Source organism: Astyanax mexicanus, chromosome 2 (assembly GCF_023375975.1).
Source record: "Astyanax mexicanus isolate ESR-SI-001 chromosome 2, AstMex3_surface, whole genome shotgun sequence".
In the NCBI taxonomy this organism is placed as follows: Eukaryota; Metazoa; Chordata; class Actinopteri; order Characiformes; family Acestrorhamphidae; genus Astyanax; species Astyanax mexicanus.
Genome location: NC_064409.1, coordinates 66,862,927 through 66,882,885, shown reverse-complemented (window position 1 = coordinate 66,882,885; position 19,959 = coordinate 66,862,927). Strand labels below are relative to the sequence as shown.

General features: G+C 39.2%; 1 protein-coding gene and 1 long non-coding RNA gene across 34 annotated transcripts in view; one reads left to right on the top strand and one right to left on the bottom strand.

Moving 5' to 3' along the window:
• The first annotated feature begins 3,048 nt into the window (after nucleotides 1-3,048).
• LOC103031822 (protocadherin alpha-C2) overlaps nucleotides 3,049-19,959 on the top strand; it is a 31,015-nt gene continuing 14,104 nt past the window's right edge. For 3 of the 33 annotated variants that reach the window (XM_049474801.1, XM_049474800.1, XM_049474803.1), the window contains exon 1: nucleotides 11,971-13,580. In XM_049474801.1, coding sequence (XP_049330758.1) covers nucleotides 12,073-13,580 — 1,508 coding nt within the window. In that variant the 5' untranslated portion in view covers nucleotides 11,971-12,072. Of the gene's footprint in view, nucleotides 5,628-6,002; nucleotides 7,761-8,230; nucleotides 8,386-9,067; nucleotides 10,341-10,651; nucleotides 11,273-11,375; nucleotides 11,603-11,964; nucleotides 14,476-16,958; nucleotides 17,878-19,959 lie in introns of those variants that run through there. The other 30 variants (XM_007228005.4, XM_007228007.4, XM_049474809.1 and 27 more) reach the window with 29 other exon arrangements.
• On the bottom strand, nucleotides 4,602-17,197 carry LOC125799056 (uncharacterized). Its single transcript, XR_007437877.1, has 3 exons — nucleotides 17,118-17,197; nucleotides 10,652-10,750; nucleotides 4,602-4,676 (listed from the first exon to the last, which is right to left on the bottom strand). It is a non-coding gene; the product is annotated as an uncharacterized LOC125799056 (long non-coding RNA).

Here is a 19,959-nt window from a genome sequence, read left to right as displayed (position 1 = left end):
TATAGAATGTAGATGTTAAAGCTTTATTTTTTAGAAATGTCAGGATTTCCAGGCTTATGTTTAGTTTTATATTACAGTGTATTATATTTTATTTGAAAAAAATAAATAAATAAAAAGTGAGAAACAGGCCTCAAAAATATTTAATTAAATGCGTCTTTATATCATGGGGCTGCTGACCACTTGAACATAACTTAGGCACTTAGTTACTCTCACAACTGTACAACAGACATACAGGTTTTAAAGTAGTTAGTTAATGTAACTAATATAAATACTGAATCGTTTACATTATTCACAAAATACTAACTTACAACCAGGTCTAGTCTAAGGTCCAACCACAGGAGAAAAGTGAGGTGAGACAACTTTGTTATTGAACTCTAGTTTATTCCATTTTATTTTTTATTAGACGATAAAGTTGTTTTAACACAGCAAACAAAAGTAGTGAGGGAGAGAAACGACCTACCTTTCTCAAATAAAACTGAAACATAAGGCACACAAACCTTCTCAAGTCCCCTTATTTATTTATTTTTACTTGAAAAGTAGTGAAGTGAATCATAGAAATGAGTAAAAACGTGAATATTATACACAAACTTCTACCAATAATCAGCAAAGAAGTTACAAATGGTGTCACACAAACTAGTGGAAAAAACAGACACAGGCTACTAATAATGATCACAGACAGTAATGACGATCAAGTACAAATCACGAGGATGAGTCAACTCAACTGCACACTGCAGTGCACAGGCTGACCGGTCACACCTGGAAGAGAAAACACACAGAAAAACGTGGCAATTAATAATAATAATAATAATAATAATAATAATAATAATAATAATAATAATAATAATAATAATAATAATAATAATTCATATTATTATTATTATATTTAATTGTTATTAATAATTATTAGTATTAATATTTATTATTATTATTATTATTATTATTATTATTATTATTATTATTATTATTATTATTATTATAACTAGAGTAAATACACTGCTTTGATCAGCTTTTTATGGGTAACTCTGGACAGACGTTATCCTGTTTTAGAGTTTAGCCACAAGAGGTCGCCTGTGTTATACATTTAAATCAATCAAAATGTATTTTCACACACAAAAAGGGTCAAAACAGGTAAAATTTGTTTATTTTGATCATTAATCAATATAGAACAATTTATAATTACTGGATTATTTATATTTATATATTTTTGTGCTTTACAAAAGCCTTAAGATATATCCTGATTACATATATGAGGCAGAAAATGTGTTTTTAGATGGTACGTTCTTTCATGCACACAAAATGCGTCATTCTAGAAAAGCAAAATAAAAAAGGTCTTGCATCTTTTCTGTGTTAATTATGTTAAATATATTCAAGTGGTCTGTTCTTCTACAATGTAAATCACTGTAAATTGCCATTGGCAAGCATTTTGTTAAGAAACATTGTTGTTTTGAAAGCTGATGTGTTCACTAAGTATATAAAAAGAAAAACTGCAATATGATAACTTAGCAGCATTTCCATGTATTGGCTTTTTCCACTTGGAAAATCTTTACCTTCTTTAATTTATAGATATCTACTTCTAAAAAAGCTTTTAATTATCTTCAACATAATTTGAGAGGCATATTTTAAACATTGTGTGTTATTAATATCGGATAGGATATCAAATGGCTTATTAAGTTTGCATAGTACTTTGCACAACTGTCTAAAAATTTTTTTTTTATTCAAATTTTTCATTAACATTTGGCACACAATAGCTATTTAAACATGATTTATGTTTTAGCAATTCCTGGTGCAGAGTTACACTTCAGCACTGGTCTGGTCAAAACTTTAGTGTTAGCACAACTAGACAGAGACTTGCAAAAAAAAAACAATTGTTCTTAAATGACTTCTTTTGTTCGACATTTTTAACATTGTTTTACTTTTTAAAAACAATTGTGAAACAATAAATAAACTCAATTGTTTAAGGCAACAGTGGAGGTCAAGCTGAAATCAGGAAGATTTTTTTTACCCTAATATGAACTGGCAAGAACCTGCAGGAAGGTTTAGCTAAGTCAGAAGTGGTGGTGCTGTTTGCCTTTTAACATAATCTTCATGGAAGTCAGTCTTTATTGTGTCCTTGACACAAAACTCTATATTTTATGTAAGATAACATTTGATGTTTGATGAGCCTGGAGACAGGCTAGAAAAACAATACAGAGCCCAATCATCAAAAATACACTGTATGTTCAAATGTTTGTTGACACCCCTGCTAATGAATGCAGCTATTTTAAGTTACACTCATTGTCCACATTGACAAAGGCAAAGCATGTGGTAGATTTATTATGCTTTGGAATTGTAATGGATTTCCCAAAATACTTGTAAATCTAGGATGAAATGTCAAACCATTTTTAAAAGCCTGGAGCTGAGGAGAGCACACTATATCTAAAAACTACCATGTACACTGCTTGTTACTGCTACAACTGTGTTTGAACACTGTGATGTCTGACTAATATTTTTTTAACAAACTTTTACTATGCATATTATGTGAAGGGTAATTAACAACTGTAATTTGGGTATTGCATTGCATATTGAATGTATTAAGTCTTAAAACATTTTTTTTCTTTTATGCATGTGGTAAGTGATGAAGCAAAGAAGTATTTAAATAAAGAAAAATGAAAGTTTACAAATAAACATTGAAGAAATCTTGTTTAAAATCTTGAAGGCCTTAGATTTTTTTTCTTATTGTTCTTTATTCATACTTCTCACCTATTACGTTATGTGACAATAAACCCAATTTGATTTAGGAAGGCTTGGGGTGTCGCTGTCCGCGATTGCGGTGCTGAAAACAGAGCATGACAACAGTGCTATTTATTTGAACTTTAATAATAGTAGTTTTAGTTTTCTAATAATAGTCCATTAAAAATCATAATATTCTTTTATGACATATATAATTAGGATAGACTAATCAAAGAGTTCCAGTACTTTAGACAGAACAAAGGCTCATCCCTTGCTCCTCTCAACGGTCTCAGCGCGTCGCTGTTGTCCAGTAAATGACATAGGAAAACTCTTCCTTCTACAGAGGATGCGCTGCTTTTCTCACAGATTTGGGGTTCTCTGTACTGGTCTTTCTTGCACCGAGAGCTTCACACAGCATGTGTATTTTGGTTTCATTAAAATAAGGATTTAAGAATTGTGGACCGTGAAAGAACAAACGTTTAATTTTACCGTAAAGAACAAAACATCTTTTGAGCTTTGACAAGTTTGACACGCTGTTGATGATGAGGACAAGCTGGGAAATGTTTTTCTTTGTGTTTTTGGTGACATGGAGGGGAGCTTTGTCTGTGACACGGTACTCTATACCGGAGGAAAAGGAGCGCGGGGCAGTCGTCGCAAATCTAGCATCAGACCTTGGATTGGACGTTAGTGGACTGGAACAAAGGGAGGTAAAACTCGATACTGTTCACAGCAAGAAATATCTAGAGATAAACAAAAGGACAGGAGAACTTTATATTGCTGAAAAAATGGACAGGGAGTCACTTTGTCATGGCAAAACATCCTGCTTCGTCAAATTAGATGTAATCATCAAAAGTCCGTTGCGTATTTTTAACATTGAATTAGAAATAATTGATATCAATGATAATGCTCCACACTTTAGAATGGATAGGGTTGAACTGGATGTCTCCGAGTCTGCACCACCGGGTGAACGGTTCTCCTTACCTAATGCACTAGACCCTGACGTAGGGGCTAACACAGTCAATACATACAAGCTCAGCAGTAGCGATCATTTTACAATAGATATTCACGCTGGCAGTGATGGCACTAAATATGTTGATTTAGTTCTTACAAAGGCGTTAGATCGAGAAAAACATTCTGTGCATAATCTCATTCTTACTGCTGTAGATGGCGGAGTCCCCCCCCGTTCAGGCACAGCCAGTATCATTGTTCGTGTGCTGGATACGAATGACAACGCCCCTCAGTTTGACCGTCCAGTGTATTCCTTAAACATGAGCGAGAATTCTCCTATTGGCACTCTGGTCACCAAACTAAACGCCAGTGATGCGGATGAAGGTTCAAACGCGGACATTACATATTCGTTCACACTTTATACATCTGAGAAAACTCAAGACATGTTCAGTTTGAATTCAAAAACTGGAGAGATCACTGTTAAAGACACCATTGATTTTGAAGACATGAAAATATTTGAGATGCATATTGAGGCAAAAGACAACGGGCCTGTTCCGCTCTCCAATCAGTGCAGAGTAACAGTGTATGTGACTGACATGAACGATAACTATCCAGAAATCACCATAAAGTCACTGAAAAACACAGTGAAGGAAGACATACCTGTCGGAACAGTGATAGCCCTTGTTGGCGTAAGCGACAGGGACACTGGCGATAACGGAAAAGTTAATCTTAGTATAAGTAATAATTTACCATTTGTGTTGAATAAATCGTCAGATCATCACTATGAGCTGTTAGTCTCAGAACCATTAGATCGGGAAAGGGTTCCTGAATATGAGGTGACTTTAGTAGTAACAGATGGGGGAACTCCTCCACTGTCTGATAACGAAACTATTACTGTGCACCTACTGGATGTTAATGATAACGCGCCTCAGTTCCCACAGAGTTTCTACAGTATTTCTGTTACGGAGAATAACTCACCCGGTGCTTTACTGAGCTCTATAACAGCACATGACCCAGACCTCCATGAAAACCAGTATTTAGTTTATTTCATCATAGAAAAAGAAATAGTAAACACCTCCATGTCCATGCTGTTCTCCATAAATCCAGAGAACGGAAACCTTTATGCACTAAAGACGTTTGATTATGAGATAGAGAAGGAGTTCCTTTTCCACATCGAGGCCAGAGACTCTGGTGTTCCTCCACTCAGCAGCAACGTGACCGTTCACATCATTATAATGGACCAGAACGACAACACACCGCTTATAGTGTCTCCATGGCGCGCACAAGGATCAGTGGTGGAAGAGAAAATACCCAGATCCACCGATAAAGGAACTCTGATAGCCAAAGTGATCGCTATTGACACTGACTCAGTGCACAACTCGCGGATCACGTACCAGTTCCTCCAGAACACTGATGCTACTTTATTCAGCTTGGACCAGTACAACGGAGAGATTCGGACCATGAGGATGTTCAGTTACAGAGACTCGCGCCACCAGCGGCTGGTGGTGATCGCCAAGGACAACGGAGAGCCCTCGCTCTCTGCTACAGTCACCATCAAACTGTCCACGGTGGAGACCGCGCTCAAAACCTACGCAGATATGACTGAAATTCCTGAATATGACATATTTTCAGACTTGAACCTGTATCTTGTGATCGGACTGGGCTCTGTATCATTTCTCTTACTCATCACCATACTGGTGACCATCGTGCTGAAGTGTCAGAAACCCAAGCCCAGCAAAGCAGGTCCTCCCTGTAGGAACAGTGTGATTAGTGAGAGGAACTCTACCATCGCAGATTCCACCCTGGTCTCCAACGATGCCTACTGGTACAGTTTGTTTCTGGCAGAGACGAGGAAAGGAAAGCTGGTAGTTAGACAGCCTGTGCCAAAGGGGTCGAGATACATCGTGTCCAGCATACCGAGGAGTACAGGACTGACCGAGACCAGTGACTCAGCCGCATCTACTTTACAGGTAGGGGAACTTATAGACAATGTAATATCCTAATTAACGATTAACAGAATATGAAGAGCACGTGCCTCTATAATTGTGACACACTTAATGGTTCATTCTTATTTTAAAAGTTAATTCTTGGTTTATGGTCAACAATATTATACAATGGTTTGTAATTTTCTAATATAATCTTCTTGTTATATGGCTTTATATTCGTTCTAAGCAGACATTTACACATTTACACCTTATTTTTAAATATCTCGCACATTGTCCCGCACTACTCCTGGTCTTAGTTCTACAGTGTCCAGGAGTGTTTTAGTGCATCGATCAAACAAATACGCATAGTGTCGCTGTTTTCCAAGAAACGCACTTCTTACTTTTGCACTGGTCTCCATAACACATTGGGGGTGGCATATCTGCTTTGTTAGCCACAGTGGATTGTTCCCAATTTCATTGCAATGATTTTTTTGTTTTAAATCTTTGCTGTGTACAAATTGTAGATTGAAACGGTCCATTTTTTTCGTGTGGAATTTGTCTCCTGGTGTTTGTATATCAATTTCCCTGACCTATAGTATTCACTGGACAAGATATCCAACAATGGATGCTAGAAGAAGCAGAAGTCGTCCGCTGATAAAAAGGTACGTTGTCGCCTTGATGTTGTTCTTCGGTATAAAGTCAGCCTCAGCTGTTACCCATTATTCTATACCTGAAGAAATGGAGGAAGGCTCTGTGGTAGCCAATTTAGCAACCGACCTTGGACTGGACGTTAAGACACTGAGCAAGAGAAAGATAAGGCTGGATACGTTGTCTAATAAGAAATACTTGGACATTAACAAAGAGACAGGTGAGCTTTTCATCTCGGAGAGGATTGACAGAGAACATGTATGCAACACTAAGTCAGCAACGACGTGCATTTTGAAGCTTGATGCAACCATTGAAAACCCTGTGCGAATGTTTAACATCGAGCTGGAAATACTTGATATTAACGACAATGCGCCGCATTTTAGAAGGGACACGATGCATTTAGACATTTCTGAGTCAACCGCAGCTGGCGAACGATTCTCACTAAACAATGCCGTGGATCCTGATATCGGTGTAAATTCAATAAAAACTTATTATCTCAGCGACAGTGATCACTTTTCTATTGAAATACAAACGAGTAGAGATGGGTCAAAATTTACAGATTTAATTCTGAAAAAGACGCTTGATAGAGAGGAGCAGGCTGTTCATAATTTAATCCTCACTGCTGTAGATGGTGGAGTTCCTGCGCGCTCTGGCACAGCCAGCATCATTGTTCGCGTGTTGGATACGAACGACAACGCCCCACAGTTTGATAAAGACAGTTATAACATAAATATAATGGAAAACTCACCTATAGGAAGCCTTGTGGTTAAATTAAATGCAACAGATGAAGATGAAGGGTCAAACTCCGAAATCAGATATTCATATAGTTTATACACGTCAGAAAAAACGCAGGAAACGTTCAGCTTAAACGAAGATAACGGTGAAATCAGAGTTAAAGAAATGATTAATTACGAGGATTTCAGGATTTATGATATGGAAATTGTGGCAACAGATAAAGGAGTTAATTCATTGTCTGGGAAATGCAAAGTAAGAATTTTAATCACGGATATGAATGATAACCATCCTGAAATTTCCATTAAGTCTTTTACTAGCCCAGTTAAGGAAGATATAACTGTAGGTACAGTCATTGCAGTTGTCAGTGTGAGTGATAAAGATTCAGGAGAAAATGGTCAAATAGATGTTCATATATTTAATAAACTGCCCTTTAAGCTCAGAGAGTCTTCTGATAATTATTATGAGCTTGTAGTGTCAGAACCGTTAGATCGCGAAAAAGTTCCAGAATATGACATCACATTTACTGTCACTGACAGAGGAACTCCTCCTTTATCTGATAATGAAACCATGACTCTAGAACTACTGGACGTGAACGACAACGTTCCTCAGTTTTCACAATCATTCTACACCATTCAGGTGAAGGAAAATAACGCACCCGGAGAATTACTAAGCTCAATAACAGCACATGACCCAGACCTCCATGAAAACCAGTATCTGGTTTATTTCATTATAGAAAGGGAAATAGTAAACACCTCCATGTCCATGCTGTTCTCCATAAATCCAGAGAACGGAAACCTTTACGCACTAAAGGCGTTCGATTATGAGATAGAGAAGGAGTTCCTTTTCCATATCGAGGCCAGAGACTCTGGTGTTCCTCCGCTCAGCAGTAACGTGACCGTTCACATCATTATAATGGACCAGAACGACAACACACCACTTATAGTGTCTCCATGGCGCGCGCATGGCTCAGTGGTGGAGGAGAAAATCCCCAGATCCACCGATAAAGGAACTCTGATAGCCAAAGTTATCGCTATTGACACTGACTCAGTGCACAACTCTCGGATCACGTACCAGTTCCTCCAGAACACTGATGTTACTTTATTCAGCTTGGACCAGTACAACGGAGAGATTCGGACCATGAGGATGTTCAGTTACAGAGACTCTCGCCACCAGCGGCTGGTGGTGATCGCCAAGGACAACGGAGAGCCCTCACTTTCTGCTACAGTCACCATCAAACTGTCCACGGTGGAGACCGCGCTCAAAACCTACGCGGATATGACTGAAATTCCTGAATATGACATATTTTCAGACTTGAACCTGTATCTGGTGATCGGACTGGGCTCTGTATCATTTCTCTTACTCATCACTATACTGGTGACTATCGTTCTGAAGTGTCAGAAACCCAAACCCAGCAAAGCAGGTCCTCCCTGTAGGAACAGCGTGATTAGTGAGAGGAACTCTACCATCGCAGATTCCACACTGGTCTCCAACGATGCCTACTGGTACAGTTTGTTTCTGGCAGAGACGAGGAAAGGAAAGCTGGTGGTTAGACAACCTGTGCCAAAGGGGTCGAGATACATTGTGTCCAGCATACCGAGGAGTACAGGACTGACCGAGACCAGTGACTCCGCTGCATCCACTTTACAGGTAGGGGAATATATAGCAACTACAATATCTCAATTAAGGACTTCCAGAACATAAAGAATATTTACCTCTAAGTTGCCACACAATTTTAATGTCATATATGCATATTTCATACGTTACTTTTAAGAATTGTGGTCAACAACAATGTAAAACTTATTGCAATGTTCTAGAAAGGTTTACTTGTTCTGTCTGTCGCTTTAAAATGTTCCTATCAAGGCACTTTTGCATTCATATCATGATTTCAAAAATGTCACTATTTTTGTACTTTTGCACCAGTTTTGGCTTTTATGCTGCAGTGTCCAGGAGTGCTTAATGCATCGAGCAAACAAATACGCACAGTGTCGCTGTTTTCCAAGAAACGCGCATCTTACTTTTATTCTTGTGTCCACAACATGCTGGGAGGTGGCATATATGCTTTGTTAGCCACCACGAATGGTTCTCAGTATCATAGCAATGATTATTTGGTTTTAAATCTTTTGTTTGTATAAAGTGTAGATTGAATCATTCCATATTTTCGTGTGGAATTTGGCTTCTCGTTTTAGCCAACAATGATACTTACTTACAGTGTTCACTGGACAATATATCGAACAATGGATGCTTGCAGAAGAAGTCCGCAGATGAAAAGGTACGTTGTCGCCTTGATATTGTTCTCCATTTTAAAACCAGCATCAGCTGTTACCCATTACTCTATACCTGAAGAAATGGAGGAAGGCTCTGTGGTAGCCAATTTAGCAACCGACCTTGGACTGGACGTTAAGACACTGAGCAAAAGAAAGATAAGGCTGGATACATTGTCTAATAAGAAATATTTGGACATTAACAAAGAGACAGGCGAGCTTTTCATCTCGGAGAGGATCGATAGAGAACATCTTTGCATTTCTAAGTCAGCAACGACGTGCATGTTGAAGCTGGATGCAAGCATCGAAAACCCTGTGAGGATGTTTAACATCGAACTGGAAATAATTGACATTAACGACAACGCGCCCAGTTTCAGAAGGGATATGATGCATTTAGACATTTCTGAGTCAACCGCAACTGGCGAAAGATTTTCATTGAACAATGCAGTCGATTCAGATATTGGTGTAAATTCTATAAAAACATATTATCTTAGCGACAGTGATCACTTTTCAATTGAAATACAAACGAGTCGTGATGGGTCAAAATTCACAGATTTAATTCTGAAAAAGACGCTTGATAGAGAGGAGCAGGCTGTTCATAATTTAATACTCACTGCTGTAGATGGAGGAGTGCCCGCGCGCTCTGGCACAGCCAGCATTATTGTCCGCGTGCTGGATACTAATGACAACGCCCCGCACTTTAATAAAGACAGTTACACCATCAACATAACAGAGAACTCACCGACAGGAAGCCTTGTTGTTAAATTAAATGCAACAGATACAGATGAAGGGTCAAATTCCGAAATCGTGTATTCCTATAGTTTATATACGTCAGAGAAAACGCAGGAAACATTCAGCTTAAATCCAGACAATGGTGAAATAAGAGTTAAAGAAATGATTAATTATGAAGATTTCAGGATTTATGATATGGAAATCGTGGCAACAGATAAAGGAGTGAACTCATTGTCTGGGAAATGCAAAGTAAGAATTTTAATCACGGATATGAATGACAACCATCCTGAAATTTCAATAAAGTCTTTTACTAGTCCAGTTAAGGAGGATATAGCTGTAGGTACAGCCATTGCAGTTGTCAGTGTGAGTGATAAAGATTCAGGTCAAAATGGTGAAATAGATGTCCGTATATCTGAAAAACTGCCCTTTAAGCTCAGAGAATCTTCTGATAATTATTATGAACTCGTGGTATCAGAACCGTTAGATCGTGAAAAAGTTCCAGAATATGACATTACATTTACCGTCACTGACAGAGGAACTCCTCCGTTATCTGATAATGAAACTATGACTCTAGAACTACTGGATGTGAACGACAACGTTCCTCAGTTTCCACAATCATTCTACACCATTCAGGTGAAGGAAAATAACTCACCAGGAGAACTACTGAGCTCCCTCACAGCACATGACCCAGACCTCCATGAAAACCAGTATCTAGTTTATTTCATCATAGAAAAAGAAATAGTGAACACCTCCATGTCCATGCTGTTCTCCATCAATCCAGAGAACGGAAACCTTTACGCACTAAAGACGTTTGATTATGAGATAGAGAATGAGTTCCTTTTCCACATCGAGGCCAGAGACTCTGGTGTTCCTCCGCTCAGCAGTAACGTGACCGTTCACATCATTATAATGGACCAGAATGACAACACACCACTTATAGTGTCTCCATGGCGCGCGCACGGCTCAGTGGTGGAGGAGAAAATCCCCAGATCCACCGATAAAGGAACTCTAATAGCCAAAGTGATCGCTATTGACACTGACTCAGTGCACAACTCCCGGATCACGTACCAGTTCCTCCAGAACACTGATGCTACTTTATTCAGCTTGGACCAGTACAACGGAGAGATTAGGACCATGAGGATGTTCAGTTACAGAGACTCTCGCCACCAGCGGCTGGTGGTGATCGCCAAGGACAACGGAGAGCCCTCGCTCTCTGCTACAGTCACCATCAAACTGTCCACGGTGGAGACCGCGCTCAAAACCTACGCGGATATGACTGAAATTCCTGAATATGACATCTTTTCAGACTTGAACCTGTATCTTGTGATCGGATTGGGCTCTGTCTCATTTCTTTTACTCATCACCATACTGGTGACCATCGTGCTGAAGTGTCAGAAACCCAAGCCCAGCAAAGCAGGTCCTCCCTGTAGGAACAGTGTGATCAGTGAGAGGAACTCTACCATCGCAGATTCCACCCTGGTCTCCAACGATGCCTACTGGTACAGTTTGTTTCTGGCAGAGACGAGGAAAGGAAAGCTGGTAGTTAGACAACCCGTGCCAAAGGGGTCGAGATACATCGTGTCCAGTATACCGAGGAGTACAGGACTGACCGAGACCAGCGATTCAGCTGCATCTACTTTACAGGTAAGAAAAAAATGTTGAGAGGAAAATTACACAAAGTGAGGTAGCTTTTCCAATGTATTTATCAAAATGGTTCTTGTGTTATGCAGTATGGGGACACTGTGATCATTAGATTTCCAAATAAATATTTTACACTTTGTTTTATCTACACTTTCACGAGACATGATAATGCTTTAAAGTCTATAAGTGTTTATATTTTCGAACTAGCATGGTTTAGAAAGACTGTTAGCAGCATCATGTTGATGTACCTTCTGAATGCAAACGCATAGCGTCGCTATTTTCTTAAAAAACGCGTTTTAGTATAGTTGCCATTTCAGCGTTCATTGAGAGGACGCGCACAGAATCGCACAGCTCTTTCACCTCTATGCGTGGATCCATTTCTTTTTTCATTGGAAATAGTATATTTCAGTTTTAAAATCAACACAAAAAAACTGTTATTTGTGTGAGTAAGACTGATTTTTGAATGATAAACGATGGGGAACTTAACGAAGGCACAGCTACCGAGGTACGTGACGTTCTTTCTTTTTTTCTTTGTTTTCTTAAACGGAGCAAACGCCGTGACACACTATTCAATCCCCGAAGAAATGGAAGAAGGATCTGTAGTGGCAAATTTAGCTACAGATTTGGGACTGGATGTTAAAACACTGAGCAGAAGAAAAATGAGGTTAGATATTATTTCAAGTAAGAAGTATCTTGACGTGAACAAAGAAACTGGTGAGCTTTACATTTTGGAGAAAATGGATAGAGAGTATCTTTGCATTTCAAAAACAGCAACAACATGCTTCATTAAAATGGAAGTAATACTTGAAGATCCCGTACGGATATTTAACATCGAAATAGAAATTGTGGATATAAACGATAACGCACCTCAGTTTCGTAGGGATTCAATTCATTTGGATATATCCGAGTCCACCTCCGCGGGTGAGCGTTTCTCTCTCAGTAATGCAGTTGACCCGGACATAGGGGCAAACTCAATTAAAACCTATTTTCTTAGTGAGAGCGAGTATTTTGACATAGAAATACAAACCGGTAGAGACAGTTCAAAATTTGCTGATTTAATTCTTAGACGAGCTTTGGATAGAGAAACACAAGCCATTCACAATTTGATCCTCACTGCAGTGGACGGCGGAGTCCCTGCGCGTTCCGGCACGGCAAGCATTATTGTACGCGTTTTGGACACCAATGACAACGCCCCGAAATTCGACAAAGAAACTTTTAAGATAAATTTAATGGAAAACTCCCCAATTGGAAGCCTCGTTGTAAAGTTAAACGCCACGGATCTGGATGAAGGATTAAATTCAGACATAGTTTACTCGTTTAGCCTTTACACATCAGAAAAAACACAAGAGACGTTTAGTTTAAACCACGATAATGGCGAAATTAGAGTAAAAGATATTATTAACTATGAAGATTTTAGGATTTATGACATGGAGGTAATCGCAACAGATAAAGGAGCTAATAGTCTCTCTGGGCAATGTAAAGTAACCATTTTAATCACAGATATGAATGATAACCATCCTGAAATTTCAATTAAATCATTCAAAAGTCCTGTAAAAGAGGACATAGCTGTCGGCACAGTCATTGCAGTTGTCAGTGTAAGTGATAAAGATTCAGGTGAAAATGGTCAAATAGATGTTTATATATCTGATAAGCTGCCATTTATTCTCAGAGAGTCTTCTGATAATTATTATGAGCTTGTAGTGTCAGAACCGTTAGACCGTGAAAAAGTTCCAGAATATGACATCACATTTACCGTCACTGACAGAGGAACTCCTCCGTTATCTGATAATGAAACCATGACTCTAGAACTACTGGACGTGAACGACAACGTTCCTCAGTTTTCACAATCATTCTACACCATTCAGGTGAAGGAAAATAACGCACCAGGAGAACTACTGAGCTCCCTCACAGCACATGACCCAGACCTCCATGAAAACCAGTATCTAGTTTATTTCATCATAGAAAAAGAAATAGTGAACACCTCCATGTCCATGCTGTTCTCCATAAATCCGGAGAACGGAAACCTTTATGCACTAAAGACGTTTGATTATGAGATAGAGAAGGAGTTCCTTTTCCACATCGAGGCCAGAGACTCTGGTGTTCCTCCGCTCAGCAGTAACGTGACCGTTCACATCATTATAATGGACCAAAACGACAACACACCACTTATAGTGTCTCCATGGCGCGCGCACGGGTCAGTGGTGGAGGAGAAAATCCCCAGATCCACCGATAAAGGAACTTTAATAGCCAAAGTGATCGCCATTGACACTGACTCAGTGCACAACTCCCGGATCACGTACCAGTTCCTCCAGAACACTGATGCTACTTTATTCAGCTTGGACCAGTACAACGGAGAGATTAGGACCATGAGGATGTTCAGTTACAGAGACTCGCGCCACCAGCGGCTGGTGGTGATCGCCAAGGACAACGGAGAGCCCTCGCTTTCTGCTACAGTCACCATCAAACTGTCTACGGTGGAGACCGCGCTCAAAACCTACGCGGATATGACTGAAATTCCTGAATATGACATCTTTTCCGACTTGAACCTGTATCTGGTGATCGGACTGGGCTCTGTATCATTTCTCTTACTCATCACCATACTGGTGACCATCGTGCTGAAATGTCAGAAACCCAAACCCAGCAAAGCAGGTCCTCCCTGTAGGAACAGTGTGATCAGTGAGAGGAACTCTACCATCGCAGATTCCACCCTGGTCTCCAACGATGCCTACTGGTACAGTTTGTTTCTGGCAGAGACGAGGAAAGGAAAGCTGGTAGTTAGACAACCTGTGCCAAAGGGGTCGAGATACATTGTGTCCAGTATACCCAGGAGTACAGGACTGACCGAGACCAGTGACTCAGCTGCGTCCACCCTGCAGGTAGGGTGAAGCACAATTTATTATCTTTTTTAACTGCTTCGTGACTGAAAACATGTCTACAGAGTCAATAGCTAAAACTGTTACTCTTGTCATACTGTCCAATTTCCTTAAAAATTGTACTTTTGAATGTATTATATTATTTTATTCGTCTAAGCACAAAATGACATTTCAAGAAACACTTAATTCAGGAGTTGCAATTTTTTATTATTTGATGCATTAATATATATTTTTGGAGTTCATTTTTGGCCGCTGTAGAAATTCATCCACCTGAATTGTTGATACTCAAGCATACATAAGCACTTGGTCGCCATTCAGTGGAACACATTGAAAAATAACTAATTTTGACTCTGAACGTGATTAACTCATTCATTTTATTGTTTTATTATAATTTAATATTCTAGAAAAAAAGATTGGAGTTTCGAAATGTGTGTTCCTTATACACATTATTACTAATAATACTTGCACATGATCCAGAATTGGATAGGGCCCTGGAAAAATTACAATCACTCCGAACAAGTGTGTATAGTATTGGTGTGTTTTGCATTTGAAACAACGAGAAGTCATTTCGTTACGCGCGAAATTAAATAGGTGGGTTTCTCAAAACCATTTAAAGGGCAAACATGATTATTATATGGTCAACCCAGTATCACACTAAACACTCTGTTAAACTAGACCCTCCCTGTTTGGTATTATTTGCTAATGACTAAGCTCCCTAAGCCCTAAGCACATTTCATTTAATTTTAACTTTTTGTTTTCAGAAAACGGTTGATACTGATAAAGCAGTGCATACTTTGACATATATATTTTTATTTAAAGTGTTACGGACTTCTGTTTGTCTTTCGTGATTCTTCGAAACATACACAAAGCGTCGCTGTTCACCAGTAAAACACACTTCATTTTCTTATGCGGCTGCCACGAAATCTGTCATATGTCTTTTGACGTTGTACACGGAGGTAAACCATTGAATCCCATTTACGTTTGGATGGAGAACGGATCATTTACGTCTTAAAACTTAAATAGCTTTGAGTTCCAGCTTGATCTGCTTATTCTTTTGATTCGCTTCTGGCTTCATCACTTTGTATGGAAAATAACTTCTTGTAAGAACAATGGAGATTCAGCCATGGAGAAGGTATGTCCCTGCGTTGTTTCTGTTTTCTGCTCTGCTCCATACAACCACTTCAGTGAATCACTATTCGATTCCAGAAGAACTGGAGGTTGGATCTGTTGTTGCTAATTTGGCATCGGATTTAGGACTGGATGTGACCACACTGGGTAGGCGAAAAGTGCGATTAGATATAATTGCAAATAAGAAATACTTGGAGGTGAATAAGGATACTGGAGAGCTGTTTATTTTAGAAAGGATCGACAGGGAATATCTGTGCACTTCAAAAGCAATGTGTTATCTTAAAATGGAGGTGATTTTGGAAAATCCCGTGCGCATATTTAACATTGAAATAGAAATACAGGACATTAACGACAATGCCCCATATTTCCGCAGAGATACTATTAATTTGGATGTTTCAGAGTCTACCTCAGCAGGTGAAAGATTTTCTTTAAGTAATGCAGTAGATCCTGATATTGGGTCAAACTCAATCAGAACATATTATTTGAGTGAGAGTGACAATTTCGATATTGAAGTACAGACGGGAAGAGATGGGTCGAAAATTGCTGATTTAATTCTGAAAAAGCCTTTAGATCGAGAAGAAAATGCTGTGCATAATCTAATGTTAACAGCTGTTGATGGAGGAAAGCCTTCTCGGTCTGGAACAGCAAGCATTATTGTCCGCGTGTTAGACACAAACGACAACGCCCCTAAATTCGACAAAGAAAGCTACACTATTAATGTCAGCGAGAATTCACCAATTGGAAATTTGGTGGTAAAATTAAATGCAACAGATTTAGATGAAGGATCCAATTCAGAAATCAATTATTCTTTTAGTTTGTACACTTCAGAGAAAACGCAGCAGACATTTGACTTAAATTCTAATAATGGGGAGATCAGAGTAAAGGAAATAATAAACTATGAAGACTTCAAAATATATGACATGGAAATTTTAGCCACTGACAAAGGAGTGAATTCCTTGTCAGGAAAATGCAAAATAACCATCTTAATTACAGATATGAATGACAATCATCCTGAAATTTCTATCAAGTCTTTTACGAGTCCAGTTAAAGAAGATATTGATGTAGGTACAGTCATTGCAGTGGTCAGCGTAAGTGATAAAGATTCAGAAGAAAATGGTCAAATAGATGTTCACGTATCTGAAAAACTGCCATTTACTCTCAGAAAATCTTCTGATAATTATTATGAACTCGTGGTATCAGAACCGTTAGATCGTGAAAAAGTTCCAGAATATGACATCACATTTACCGTCACTGACAGAGGAACTCCTCCGTTATCTGATAATGAAACTATGACTCTAGAACTGCTGGACGTAAACGACAACGTTCCACAGTTTCCACAATCATTCTACACCATTCAGGTGAAAGAAAATAACGCACCAGGTGAATTAATGAGCTCCATAACAGCACATGACCCAGACCTCCATGAAAACCAGTATTTGGTTTATTTCATTATAGAAAAGGAAATTGTGAACACCTCCATGTCCATGCTGTTCTCCATAAATCCTGAGAACGGAAACCTTTACGCACTAAAGACGTTTGATTATGAGATAGAGAAGGAGTTCCTTTTCCATATCGAGGCCAGAGACTCTGGTGTTCCTCCACTCAGCAGTAACGTGACCGTTCACGTCATTATAATGGACCAGAACGACAACACACCACTTATAGTGTCTCCATGGCGCGCGCATGGCTCAGTGGTGGAGGAAAAAATCCCCAGATCCACCGATAAAGGAACTTTGATAGCCAAAGTGATTGCTATTGACACTGACTCAGTGCACAATTCCCGGATCACGTACCAGTTCCTCCAAAACACTGATGCTACTTTATTCAGCTTGGACCAGTACAACGGAGAGATTCGGACCATGAGGATGTTCAGTTACAGAGACTCGCGACACCAGCGGCTGGTGGTGATCGCCAAGGACAACGGAGAGCCCTCGCTCTCTGCTACAGTCACCATCAAACTGTCCACGGTGGAGACCGCGCTCAAAACCTATGCAGATATGACTGAAATTCCTGAATATGACATATTTTCAGACTTGAATCTGTATCTGGTGATCGGACTTGGTTCTGTATCATTTCTCTTACTCATCACTATACTGGTTACTATCGTGCTGAAGTGTCAGAAACCCAAACCCAGCAAAGCAGGTCCTCCCTGTAGGAACAGTGTGATCAGTGAGAGGAACTCTACCATCGCAGATTCCACCCTGGTCTCCAACGATGCCTACTGGTACAGTTTGTTTCTGGCAGAGACGAGGAAAGGAAAGCTGGTAGTTAGACAACCTGTGCCAAAGGGGTCGAGATACATCGTGTCCAGTATACCGAGGAGTACAGGACTGACCGAGACCAGTGACTCGGCAGCGTCAACTCTGCAGGTATACTATTTAAGTATTTTCGCTGTATTTGTATTTTTACATCAATACATTAAATTGCATAGTATTAACTTAATACATTATATGCGTGTATTTCTTGTTCATTGTATTGGAGCTTGTGTTTTCAGCTAGCTTGCTGTCTCAAAACTCTTTTGTAACATCCTGGATATGTGGTCCAAAAGAAAACGATAAAAGCAGTCATTAACTGTGTTATTTCGTTTTTTCTGATGGAATTAGTTTTAGTGTGTCCATACCAACAATTCTTTACCTTTTTTTGCCTTATTTATTCATTTAGTTTCTATCTCAATGTGGATTTTTTGCACTTTATGCACATAGACGCACAGGCTAGTCTTGTGCGCCAAGAGTCGCTGTTCACCAACAAAATCTACCTTGCCATGAAAAAATAGACGCCATAAAAGCCGTTCTTTATGACGGTTGTGTTGCAGTAGCTGCTGAGTAGTCGGAGTACAATTCCTTTCGTTTTTCAATCTTCGTATTGCTATTTGTATTATCTGCTGCTTTTACGCAAAATCGTTTCGGACTCATTCGTATTACGCTTGGAGCTATTAACAATGGAACCGATTCTGAATGTTTATCCATGCGAAATAAGGTACGTTGCATTTATCTGCCTACTGATCAATGTCTTCAAGCCAGCCCTCGCTGTAACTCATTACTCGATTCCTGAAGAAATGGAGGAAGGATCAATAGTTGCAAATTTGGCATCTGATTTGGGACTGGATTTAAAAACTCTCAGTGAGCGTAAAATGCGCTTAGATGTGGCATCCAACAGGAAATATCTAGGCGTTAAAAAAGACACAGGGGAGATGTATATTGTTGAGAGGATCGACAGGGAATCTCTTTGCACTTCAACAACGTGTGTTCTCAAGCTGGATGTAACAATAGAAAACCCACTTCGACTGTTTAACGTTGAACTTGAGATAATGGACATTAACGACAACGCTCCGCATTTCCGAAGAGATACAATGCACCTAGACATTTCAGAGGGAACTACAGTGGGTGAGAGATTTTCGCTGACTAATGCTGTAGACCCTGATACTGGATCAAATTCTGTTAAAACGTATTACCTCAGTGAAAGTGACAATTTTAGCATTGAGATTCAGACTGGGCGGGACGGTTCTAAGTTTGCTGATTTGATTCTGAAAAAGGCTTTAGATCGAGAAGAACAGAGTGTTCATAACTTAATACTCACTGCTGTCGACGGAGGGGTCCCCGTGCGCTCTGGCACAGCCAATATTATTGTGCGTGTGCTTGATACGAACGACAACGCCCCACAATTTGAAAAAGACAGTTATACCATCAACCTAATGGAGAACTCACCTATAGGAAGCCTTGTTATTAAATTAAACGCCACTGATAAAGACCACGGTTCAAATTCAGATATTGTTTATTCTTTTAGTCTGTATACATCTGAGAAAACCCAAGGCACTTTCAGTTTGAATCCAGAAAACGGAGAAATAAGAGTGAAAGAGATTATTAACTTTGAAGATTTTAAAATTTACAATATGGAGATTATTGCAACTGATAAGGGAAGAAATTCGTTATCAGGGAATTGTAAATTAACTATTTTAATTACAGATATGAATGACAATCACCCTGAAATTTCAATTAAGTCTTTCACAAGTCCTGTAAAAGAAGATGTAAGTGTAGGTACAGTCATTGCAGTGGTCAGTGTAAGTGATAAAGATTCAGAAGAAAATGGTCAAATAGATGTTCATACATCTGATAAACTGCCCTTTAAGCTTAGAGAATCTTCTGATAATTATTATGAGCTCGTGGTGTCAGAACCGTTAGACCGTGAAAAAGTTCCAGAATATGACATCACATTTACCGTCACTGACAGAGGAACTCCTCCATTATCTGATAATGAAACCATGACTCTAGAACTACTGGATGTGAACGACAACGTTCCTCAGTTTTCACAATCATTCTACACCATTCAGGTGAAGGAAAATAATGCACCAGGAGAATTACT